The 12,618-nt window shown below is 39.0% G+C and overlaps 1 protein-coding gene across 1 annotated transcript; it reads right to left on the bottom strand.

The window, feature by feature from the left end:
- Window positions 1-40: 40 nt before the first annotated feature.
- On the bottom strand, window positions 41-2,008 carry LOC131626999 (uncharacterized). Its single transcript, XM_058897838.1, has one exon. It carries the CDS (start codon window positions 2,006-2,008, stop codon window positions 41-43), a length of 1,968 nt encoding a protein of 655 aa, XP_058753821.1.
- Between the last annotated feature and the right edge of the window lie 10,610 nt (window positions 2,009-12,618).

Raw genomic sequence — 12,618 nt, 5'->3', positions numbered from 1 at the left:
CAAACAGAAGATCAGCATGAAAGAAACACCAGAAGTAGAGCTAATTGTCAGAACCATCAGCCTCTTCATCACTAGAGCCACTAATCTCTTCATCACTAGAGCCACTAGTCTCTTCATCAGCATCACTACTCCCAGTATCTTCAGTACCCTCACCATCCTCGGCCTCTTCCTCATCACCACTATCAGCACCCTTGTCTTCATCCATATTATCACCATCGCTTCCACCAGCATGATCATCATCTGCAGACTGCTCAAGACTTTGAATGAGCTTTTCAAGCTTCATCTTCCTGTTGTCCAACTCTTTACAAGTCTCTTTCAGCTCAGCAATGAGAAAGGTTTTGTTCACAGACTTGCTGGGTTGTGATGTCCCAGCAGATGTTATGTCATCTGACCTTTGGAGCAGCTTATAGTGAAATGACAAAGCACTCTCCCTCTTACATACAGAATCTTTAGCTTTCAGAATTCGAGGGTATTGCTTGAGGATTATCCCACATATCAGGGATGGAAAAGCAATGGGGAGCTTGGTAGCAGAGGTACCAACATGCCTCATAGTTTTATCAAATATGTAGGTCCCATAGTCAAATTTTGTCTTGGTTCCCACAGCATATATGAATCTACCTAGGCCAACAACAATGGTAGAAGTGTGATTGGTAGGCACCCAGTTAGCAACACCAATTTTGTGCAGCAGGGCATACGTGACATTCAAAAGACTAGCAGACAATTTACTCTTTATGGGCCATTTTTTAACCTTACCACCAATGATGACTTGGCATACTTCATTGTCAGTTACTTCAAGCTCAGGTTGAGCCTCAGTATCTCTACCTAGATAGAGGTTGATAACAGTAGGGGAAAAATCTATACATTTTCTTCTAACATACACCTTATGAAAATCCTCAGTTCTTCCATCAGCACAATCTTGAGACAAATTCACTATAAATTCCTTCACGAGCATTTCATAGCATTTAGAAAAATGAGTAACAGTTTTAAGCAAACCTGCAGATCTGATGAGCTTCATGACCTCTTGACATTCCAGAGCATCATTTGCAAGTTCTCTTTCCAGAGCCAGCCTTCTTTGATAAACAAACTTCCACTGGTTAGCATTTGAAGCATAGTGCAGATAAATGTTGTCCAAGGGAACATCACGAACCTTTGTGGAGGATTTTGTGACAGCTATCTTCTTCTTTGAAGGGATGTCAGGGAAATCACTTAGGACATTGTCTTCGGAGTCAGAAACACTTCTTTCTTTTCTCTTCTTCACAGCAACCTTGCTCCCAGTTCTTGAAGGCTCAGCAGAGACCTTCTTGATCTTTTCTTTGGTGGCATTCTTTAGAGGAGCAACCTTTGTCTTGGGAGGGTGTTGATCATCAACCTGCTTTCCCCTTCGAGCCTTGACTCTGTTGGAAATGCTGGAGATGAGGTTATCATCAGCAATGTCAATAGGATCATCAAGATTATCCAGATCCACCACATCATTTGTATTGTCAGTAGGGCGAGTAGGCTTCTCTTTAGGAGAAGTAGCAGTGACCTCTTCAGCTTTCTCTGTTTCAAGAATCTCCGCATCTTTATCCTCAGATGCTTCAACATCTTTAGCATCAGAACCTTCAACATTGTTGGTTTCAGATGTCTCAACATCAACATGATCCTTGCTAGTGTCAACCTGATTATCTTTGTTGTTCTCATGAGCAGGAGCTTGGGCTAAAGGGACAGATATTCCTTCTACCTTGTGACCTTCATTCAGGATTCTTGTGACAAGGCCTGCGATTGCATTGTGGACATAAGCAGACCCTTCTTTATCCCTAGCAGAGAACGTTTCTGGAATAGACCCACCAGTTGATTTTCTTGCATGCATCTTTCTTGGTATACTACCAACAGGATCAATGGCTGGGACCGAGTTCAATGGCACAACATCCAGTACAACATCTTGATCACCTACCATATTTGGTGCCCTAGAGTCGGATGCAGTTTCAAAGCGAGGAGTAGTGTTCTTTGAGGGAGAAGTCTGAGACATGTTGAGAGTGAAAGGAATGATGGAGAGAGGTTTGTGAATGCAGCGAATCAGAGAGGTAGCGTGAATGCCGAAAATAGGTTTTGTGGGAATGGGAACCGTTTGGAGAAAGTGTAAAAGAGGGGGAAAATACACTTTAATATGTAATGATAACAAATATTTGGAGAGAAGGATACTGTTGGCCCCACACCCAGTTAATTGCTATAATCCCTCATAAAGACAAATGCCAAGCTTACTTCTCAAATTTTCAAATTGATTAGCATCCAAGGCCTTTGTGAAACTATCAGCCAGTTGAAGGTTAGTCGCAACATGTTCCAAGGCAATTACTTTATCTTCAACAAGATCTCTTATGAAGTGATGCCTAATATCAATGTGCTTGGTCCTACTATGCTGGATAGGGTTCTTTGAGATATTAATGGCACTTAGGTTGTCACAATATAATGTCATGACATCTTGTGTGACATTATATTCTGTTAACATTTGTTTCATCCAAACAAGCTGAGAATAACTACTTCCTGCTGCAATGTATTCTGCCTCTGCAGTAGATAGGGATACACAATTGTGTTTCTTACTGAACCATGAGATGAGGTTATTCCTCAAGAAGAAACATCCTCCTGAAGTACTTTTTCTGTCATCAGCACTTCCAGCCCAGTCTGCATCACAATATCCAGTGAGAATTGGTTCACACCCATGAGAGTAGAGCATGCCATACTCACAAGTACCATTCACATATTTCAGAATCCTCTTGACTTGATTTATGTGACTGATCTTGGGTTCTGCTTGATATTTGGCACACACCCCAACAGCAAAAGCAATATCAGGCCTACTAGCTGTGAGATACAGCAGGCTTCCTATCATGCTTCTATACAAGCTTTGATCAACATTTGTGCCCTTTTCATCTTTGGACAATTTTAAATGAGTAGGTGCAGGTGTTCTTTTGTGACTAGCATTCTCCATCCCAAATTTTTTGACAATGTTTTTGGCATACTTGCTCTGAGAGAGAAAAATTGAGTCTTCCATCTGTTTAACTTGCAGTCCAAGAAAGTAAGTTAATTCTCCAACTAGACTCATTTCAAATTCTGATTGCATCTGGTCAACAAAATGTTTAATCATCGTGTCTGACATCCCACCAAACACAATATCATCCACATAGATTTGAGCAATCAGGATCTTTCCTCCTTCATCTTTAACAAAGAGAGTTTTATCTATCCCTCCTTTCCTGTAACCATTACTAGTAAGAAACTCAGTTAGTCTTTCATACCAAGCTCTAGGGGTTTGTTTCAGCCCATAAAGAGCTTTTCTTAGTTTGTACACATGATCTGGATGATTTGGATAAGCAAAGCCTTTAGGTTGTTCCACATAGACTTCCTCACTCAAGTAACCATTTAAGAAAGCACTCTTCACATCCATCTGGTATAGTTTGAATTTCAGAATGCAAGCAACTCCTAACAACAATCTAATTGACTCAAGTCTAGCAACAGGAGCAAAAGTTTCATCAAAGTCAATTCCTTTAACTTGAGTGTATCCTTGAGCAACTAGCTTTGCTTTGTTTCTGATTATAGTTCCCAGTTCATCTGACTTATTCTTGTAAACCCATTTAGTTCCAATGACATTTGTATTTTTAGGTCTTGGAACCAACTCCCATACTTCATTCCTTTCAAACTGGCCTAATTCTTCTTGCATAGCATTAATCCAAAAGTCATCTGTTAAAGCTTCCTTAACATTCTTGGGTTCAATTTTTGATACAAAACAGGAGTTTGAGACCTGTTCTCTTGAACTTGTAACAACTCCACTGTTGGGATCTCCTATAATAAGTTCACTAGGATGATCTTTTTGAACTCTTATAGATGGTCCTTTGTTAGAGGGTTCAGCTTCAGCTTTTGCAATAGTGGGGCTGCAATTATCTTCTTTCTTAGATTCTTCAGCTGCGTGTTCCCAGAATGTTCCAACATCATATGTGACATCTGCTTGTTTGTGTTCATCATCAACCACCACATTTATGGATTCCATGATTATCCTCGTTCTTGAGTTGAAAACTCTATAGGCTCTGCTGTTTGTAGAGTAGCCAAGAAAAATCCCTTCATCACTCTTGGAATCCATCTTCCTTCTGTGATCTCTATCAGCAAGAATGTAACACTTACTACCAAACACATGGAAGTATTTGACAGTGGGTTTTCTTCCCTTCTAGATCTCATACAGAGTGGTAGAGGTTCCTTTCCTTAAGGTAACTCTATTATGAACATAACAGGCAGTATTCATGGCTTCAGCTCAGAAATAAATAGGGAGTTTCTTAGCATGAATCATAGCTCTGGCTGATTCTTGAATGGTTCTGTTTTTCCTTTCAACAACCCCATTTTGCTGTGGAGTAATAGGAGATGAAAACTCATGGTGTATACCTTCAGAGGAGCAAAAATCAGCAAATTTTTTATTCTCAAATTCCTTTCCATGATCACTTCTGATTCTTACAACATCATTTTCCTTTTCCCTTTGAATTCTTTGACACAGGTCTTTGAAAACATCAAACACATCTGACTTTTCTCTAATGAAGTTTATCCAAGTGTATCTTGAGTAATCGTCCACAACCACATAAGCATATTTCTTTCCTCCAAGGCTTTCCATTTGCATAGGTCCCATCAGGTCCATGTGAAGCAGTTCTAGAACCCTGGAAGTAGTCAGATGTCTAACCTTTGGATGTGACATCCTGGTTTGTTTTCCTACCTGACATTCACCACAAATTCTTCCTTCATCAATTTGTAACTTGGAAATTCCTCTCACAGCTTCCATAGAAATAATCTTTTTCATACCTCTTAGATGAAGGTGACCAAGTTTTTGATGCCACAACTTTGCTTCTTCTTCTTTAGAACATACAGTTGAGTAGTTAGATTCATGAGAGACCCACAAGTAACAGTTATTTTTGCATCTGACTCCCCTCATTACTACATTCTTTCCTTTATCAGTGACCACACACTCAGTTTTAGTGAAGTTAACTTGGTATCCTTGGTCACAAAGTTGACTAATACTTATGAGATTAGCAGTCAAGCCTTTGACCAACAAGACACCTTCCAGATTTGGAACTCCTGAGCAGTCTAGTTTTCCAACCCCTTTGATTTCTCCTTTAGCTCCATCACCAAAGGTTACATAGCTAGTAGAATGGTTTTTGATATCTACTAATAGATTCTTGATTCCAGTCATGTGTCTGGAGCATCCACTGTCAAAATACCAATCTTCTTTGGCTGATACTCTAAGAGATGTATGAGCTATTAAGGCCATATTTTTAGGTGTCCACTATTGCTTCTTGATGGGCATGATCTGCTTGGGTCTGTAGTATGGAGCTTGGTCTGGGTAACCATATAATCTGAAACAAAAGGGCTTAATATGTCCAAATCTACCACAGTAATGACATCTCCATCTTTGAAATTTCTTCTTCATTCTACTTTTGTCATGATGTTGAGTCACATGTTGTGACATCGGGTTCAACATCTTGGATTCTGGTTTAGTATTACTACTAGCTTGAGGATGTTTCATAGCACCAACAAATCCTATACCAGACATATCTCCTGAACTCTTTCCAATCTGTAAAATCTCTTCCAACATATCAGAACCACAGTTTAACATTTTGACAGATTTTGACATCAGATCAAGTTTGGATGTTAGCATGGTAACTTCACTGTTTAGACCAGATATAGTTTCACGAAGCCCTGTGTTATGTGCCTCCAACTGAACTATGTATTTCTTCTGCTTTTCACCTTGTTGACAGACTTCAGCACTTCTGATACATAGCTTTCTGTAGGATGCTGCCAATTCCTCAAAGGTTAACTCATCTTCGCTAGAATCTTCATCAGAGACACAAACACCAGTAAAGGCTGTGACATGTTTGGCAGATTCTTCTTCACCATCACTCTCAGAATCTTCATCAGACCAGGAGACTGACAGTCCTTTCTTTTGTTTCTTGAGATAAGTGGGACATTCAGCTCTAATATGTCCATATCCTTCACATCCATGACACTGAATTCCTTTGCTTTGATTGTACTTTTCTTCAGGTTTAACCTTTCAGCTAGAATCATAGGATCTGTTAGTGTCAGAAGGAATGTTCTTGACATTTGGTCTTGACTTCTGATCCATTCTTCTTATAATCTTGTTAAATTGTCTTCCAAGCATGGCTATAGATTCAGTTATATTTTCTTCTCTACCTTCCTCTTCTTCTTCTTGAGAGTTGGACACAAAAGCTAGGCTTTTATTTTTCTTTTCAGTATTGTCACTGATCCCCATCTCAAAGGTTTGAAGGGATCCAATTAATTCTTCTACCTTCATCTTGCTGATATCCTGTGCTTCTTCTATAGCTGTGACTTTCATATCAAATCTCTTAGGCAAGGATCTAAGGATCTTTCTCACCAGCTTTTCATCAGACATTTTTCTCCTAAAGCTCCTGAGGTATTAGCAATTTCAAGTATATTCATGTGAAACTCTTGAATACTTTCATCATCTTTCATCCTTAGATTCTCAAACTTTGTAGTTAGCAACTGAAGTCTTGACATTTTAACTTTGGAAGTGCCTTCATGAGTAGTTCTGAGGGTATCCCAAACATCTTTGGCTAGTTCACAATGGTGTACTAGTCTGAATATATTCCTATCAATTCCATTGAATAGAGCATTTAAAGCTTTAGAGTTGCCAAGAGCCAGCTCCTCCTCATATTTGCTCCAATTTTCCTCAGGTGTGAGGGATGACTTGCCATCCTTATCAATCGTGACAGGATGTTCCCATCCTTTGTTTGCAGCTCTCCATGCTTTACTATCCAAGAATTTCAGAAAAGCCACCATACGAGGTTTCCAATAATCATAATTAGATCCATCCAGAATGGGATGTCACGACATTACTATCTGAAATTCTAGACTCAGACACGCGATGTCGAACAGGATGTCACGACATTACTATCTGAATATTTTTAAACAAATGAACAAGAAGTAAACAAACATATAACAACACAAGAAAGTTGTTAACCCAGTTCGGTGCAAACACACCTACATCTGGGGGCTACCAAGCCAGGGAGGAAGTCCACTATAAGTAATATCAATTTAAGGTAATACAGATCAAGATTACTCCTTTCACTTAATATCTACCCAATGCAACTTCAACCTAATATTACTTAGATCAGAGATTCCACTCACTCCCCCTCAATCACAGCAGTGATGAATAACGCTCAATGAATATGGATAGAAGACACACTTCAAAGACACAGCTTGATCTTGCTTAAAAGCTTCAATCAAGTACAATGGTACTCTTGCTTAAAAGCTTCAAGTACTTCTTACAACTCAAACAAAAACACCTAGACCAAGACAATCATCATGATGATTGTTTGGCTTACAAGAAAGCTAGAACGCAAAAACTTAAACACGAAGAACTCTTAAAGCTTCTCAATACAAAAACCCTAATTCGGTCTGCAGCTTCTTCATAATATATATATAGCCTTCAGAAAACGCAGCAGCTGGGCCTTGGATCCAAATTAGTTTTAAACCTAATTAAACTAATTTCCATAAATCAAGGAACCTAAAATAAGGGCAAATAACGTCGTCCTTGAACAGATCAAAATCCAATATTTCCAAGTAAAGCGCATAGGATCTTAACAGATCACATAACCATAATTAGTAACAGAATAAGACGTAACAGCTACGAATGTCATGACATCGGCCTTGACATCAGGTAAAGGCATGCATAAGAAAAACTTCACAACAGTAGAATGAATGTCATGACACCAGATTTGACATGATAAAATCACAATGAGTTTTACCAAAAATTACAGCCAATCAACAACATCTACAAAAAAATTACAAAAAAAAAACATGTTTTTAGGGTATTTACCAAAATGTCTAGGTTTGGAACCCCAGATAGGAGAATGCGCCAAATCATTTGGCCATCTTTGTACAACACACCAAACCATTTGGCGCAAATTCACAAAAAATAGGGCAAAATTTTGTGCGCCATTTCATTTGGCTCCTATATGTTGGGTTATTTTTTTAAAAAAAATAATTCCTTTTGTGCAATTTCGCGCGTTTTTTATTTCGGTCTTATAATTTCGAAAAAATGTCCGATAAATCGATTTCATAAAATACGTAATAACCCTGAATAATGTTTCCATTGTCGATTTCGGTATTTTACTAAAGCACACTTTATTGATGAAAGACTAAGGAAAGGTTACAAGAGGTGGTAAAGAAATTGATACATTGTCGTAAAAAAAATACAAAGTAGATTAAACTTGCGACGAGGTCGAGCCGCGACTAGGACATCTTTTTCTATTGTGCCCCACCTAACGACAAATGTTGCATTTTCTTTCCATTTTGTCGTGGACGTCCATTTCGGTTCTAATCCGCGTACTATTGGGGCGACCCTTTTTCTTTCGTCGCATTGTGTCATTATGCCAAACTACCTCCCCATCATACTCAGACCAGTAATCCTCCTTGGCTACCACTAGAAACGCAACACTATAAACTCGGAACAATGTCTGAGCCTTATAAATTGGAGACAATAGTGATATTGCATCACGGTGCGCAAATGCACATGCTGCTATGACATGTGAGCAAGGCATACGGGTAGCTTAAAACCTTCCACAGTCGCACCAATGGTCATATAGCAGAACCCTATATTGTTGTCTTAGCAAACCCTCATTGTGGTCAATTGTTTTGCAAACACTGAAGGTGCGGTTGAATCGGTCGAAAGCAGTTACTTGATGAGTTTTTGCTTTTGCTGATTGCTCTTGCATAAATTTCATGCAACTATCACTTAACAATTGACCCGATTGTCTAACATCAGCCCTCTTCGTGCCTCTCGTTGAGAATATAGAAGCCATCCTAAAGTAGGTTGCCTCCACTAGTGTAGTGATAGGAAGGTTACAAATGCCTTTGAAAAATCCATTCATAGATTCTACCAGATTTGTCGTCTTTGTCATAAGCCCTTGTCTATTTCTCCCCGAAAGGTTATCTATCCAAGTTCCCGCATCTGGATTTGTCAGTACAATCTCACTTCGATAATGCTGGAATGTAGGTTGGGTTAATGCATAACTAGCATTGACCAGGGCCTTCCTGAGCTGCCTATCCTTGATCTCCCGCATGAAGTTATGGGCGATGTGGCGAATACAATAGACGTGAGTTGATGGTGGGTCATGCCATCCGTTTGTTGGATTTTTATAAGCACTCTCAATACAAGTGTTCCTATCAGAGATTAAATAGAGGTCAGGCTGAGGAGCAACATGTTCTCGGAGATTTCTTAGAAAGAAACTCCAAGCCGCGGCAGTTTCACCTTCAACAATTGCGAACGCCATTGGAAATATATTGTTATTCCTGTCCTGTGCAGCCGCCATAAGCCTGGTTCCCTTGTATTTTCCGTATAACCATGTTCCATCAATTTGAAGTATGGGTTTACAATTTGCAAACCCTCGTACGCAAGGTTTGAACGCCCAAAAAAGGCGATGGAATATTCCGTTTCCTTGGACAGGGTTTCCATCTAGGGCATGCGCAGGCCGTGTCTCTAGAATAGAAACAGTGCCAAGTGCGTAAGTTTGTAGCGCGGTAAGGTAGCGGGGAAGAGTTTTGTATGAATCCTCCCAAATGCCGTAAACTTTTTCCATTTCCTTTGTTTTTGCAACCCGCGCCTTTCTGTAAGATGGAGTGTAGTTGTAGGCTGTAACGATATGCGAGATAATATTGGTGACCTTCAAAGACGGATCAGAGCTTATGAGAGGCAAGATCTCCTGGAAAATAAGATCGCCAATGAGTTTCGTATGATCCTCGGAAGTGTTAGGGTTGACACATGTGTGTTGTTGTGTAATCGACCCTATGACCCATGCATTACTTCTCTTCCTATAAGAAGCCAACAGTTTGAAGCCAAACTCTGGATTTTTACAAGTGATTACATATCGTTCCAGGTTTGAACGATCTACTTCAAAATCAATGTTGTGCGTCATGTGCCATTTTTTTATTGTTCTAAGACATGCCTCCTTAGAATGAAACTTGTCTCCTTCCTTTAATTCATCGTCATTTTGGATGTATGGTGTGAAGAAGATTTCAGATGATGGCTCATCACCTTGTAGGTTCAAGTTACTCATATGTGCTGGAGGTGCGTATACATGAGCTGGAGGCACCGACATGCGTTGTTCGTCTTCGGATTTCTCGTTGACCATCTCGTCAAATTCAGTTTCCAGATCTTCTTCTTCCTTGTCTATGACATCAACCTCTTCTTGCTCGTTGACTGGTGGGTCAATAACTTGCGACTGAACAATATGAGGTTCTTGTTTCTCAACCTATATAGTAACGTACAGCTCGATGGCATCCATGCCAGAATATTTGTGGTTAGCAAACATATCTTAGAGGTCTTCGTCATTTGCAATCTCCATCTCATAAAAATTGACAGTGTTGTTGTTATTGAAAGAAGGACATAAGTATAAAATGTTTCCAGTAGGACCCATTGCAATATTAGCCTGAAGTCGCTGAATGAAGGATGTAAAGGTGGCTCTTTTGATTAACAAACATGGCACAACTTGAGTGTTTCTCATCACAAAATCGGTTGCTTCATGTGAGTAAGTCTCACCGTTTAGATGGGCATTTACCAAGTATTAGGGAGATGAAGCCATTGTTTCGGGTTAGTGTTTGGGTGTTGTAATATCAGGTGATAATAGGAAATATTGTTTGTGTCTGTTGTAATGTTTAGAAATATTGGTTGTCTTATATAGGATAATGCTCTATTACACAATGTTTACCAACATGCTTACAGCTTTGCATTGTGTAATATAGAGTTAGTCAATAGATTTCCAAGATGACGAGACTAGACAGACGCATGCTAATCTAGGTCTATCTCAAGATTCCAATATGACGAGACTAGACAGACACACGCTGATCTAGGTCTGTCCCAAGATTCCAACATGACAAGACTAGACAGACGCAAGCTGATCTAGGTCTTTCTCAAGATTCCAAATTGAATGTAAAAGACAAACGTACAATGGTAAATGTCTGTTAGCTTACTTAATGTTTGCACCAACCACAACTTTCATACCCCAAATTTGTCCTACCCCTAAATTATTTTAGCTGGCTTAGACTTCTCATTTCATAATCTAATGTACATACCTCCCATTAGGTCATATAACGCATCATGCATCATTAATCAATAAGGCACCGGGGGCATTGGATCAATGATCGTGGAAAGATCTAGGGTTTCACAGTGATTAAGGTTTCCGCACTATGCAAATTTGTCCAACGCTCAGCATTTGGGTTATGTACATCAATTAAGGAGTGGACCAGGCTATCACTTGGGTTGCAAGTCACTTGGATTTATATGCAAGAATTGGAGTTTCTATGTTATTTGGGTGGATCATTCCAACTTTGAAAGCTAGATGATAAAGCGTTGATTTTGGTCAAAGTCAACTAGGAATGGTTGACTTTTTGACCAAAAACCAAATTAAACTTTGAAGGTTTTCATCTTATTTCATAATTCATTCAAAATCTTGCATGAGGTTCAAACGAATGGAGAGTTGGAATTCAATTCATATAAATGGAGGGAGTTCTTTTCGGACATAAAATTGTTGAATTACATGGATGGTGTCACTCGAAATTCAAGAAAAAGTCATCACTAGAAGCTATTACAAAAAATGGAAAGGAAGAAGAATAAGAGTTACATTCATATGAAAGAAAAGACCTTCATTACAATATTCATCCATTACCCCATGTCCGTGTTTGATACATGTTCAATACATCCATACCGATACATAGAAAACTATACAACAAATTAAATTATTAAAGAAACACGGGGACCATTTTGATATCCATTCGTTACACTACATCACTGTATCATTACACATTACTAAGTATTACACTATTTAAATACAACATCTGTTCTAAATCCGTTCTTGCAGTCAGGCCTCACTTCCATTCTCGCCCCATCTTCAAGCTTGCCAACTTCAAACCATCTGCAATCAATCATGCACATAAAACCAATTCAGCCTCGCCATTAAATTAGAAACTAAGCTCATAACAAAAAAAGAGATGGCAGCATCACATTCAAAGAAAACAAGATTCAGCCATATGTCAAAAAAAGGGATATGTACAAAGCTGCCAATCCGATGTACCAGTCAGAGGTTCCTAGCCGTTCATAAAAGAACAACCCTGCCACATTCGATTCATCAAATCCCAAAGTGTCCCCATCGAGATCCTACAGTCCAGATAAAAGGAGAAAAACATCGGTTCAACACAATGATAACATCCATTCGTTTTTTAAAATGCAAAGCAGAATCACTATAATCAGTACAGAAGAAAAATAATGACCAAACATACAAAAGGGCCAAGCAAAACTAACAGTTAGTAGAATTTGCATCCATGCTATCAACAAAAAATCAGAAGAGAAAAATTCCTCAATTTCTAGCTGCAGCCCTGTATACAATTCAGAAAAATCCAATTCAATCATGCTTCCATGTTCAAGTACATTCAGACAAGGCTCAACTAGCATGGTTCACTGCACTAATTTTCAATTCTCATATAACAATCAAAAATTGAAATTCTATATTTCTAACCTGCTTCCTAACTAATTTCCAAACCATCTAACTGTCCTAACCACCTCTGCTAACACTATAACAG

Source organism: Vicia villosa, unplaced genomic scaffold (assembly GCF_029867415.1).
Source record: "Vicia villosa cultivar HV-30 ecotype Madison, WI unplaced genomic scaffold, Vvil1.0 ctg.000342F_1_1, whole genome shotgun sequence".
NCBI lineage: Eukaryota > Viridiplantae > Streptophyta > Magnoliopsida > Fabales > Fabaceae > Vicia > Vicia villosa.
This window is presented reverse-complemented; position numbering and strand designations above follow the sequence as displayed.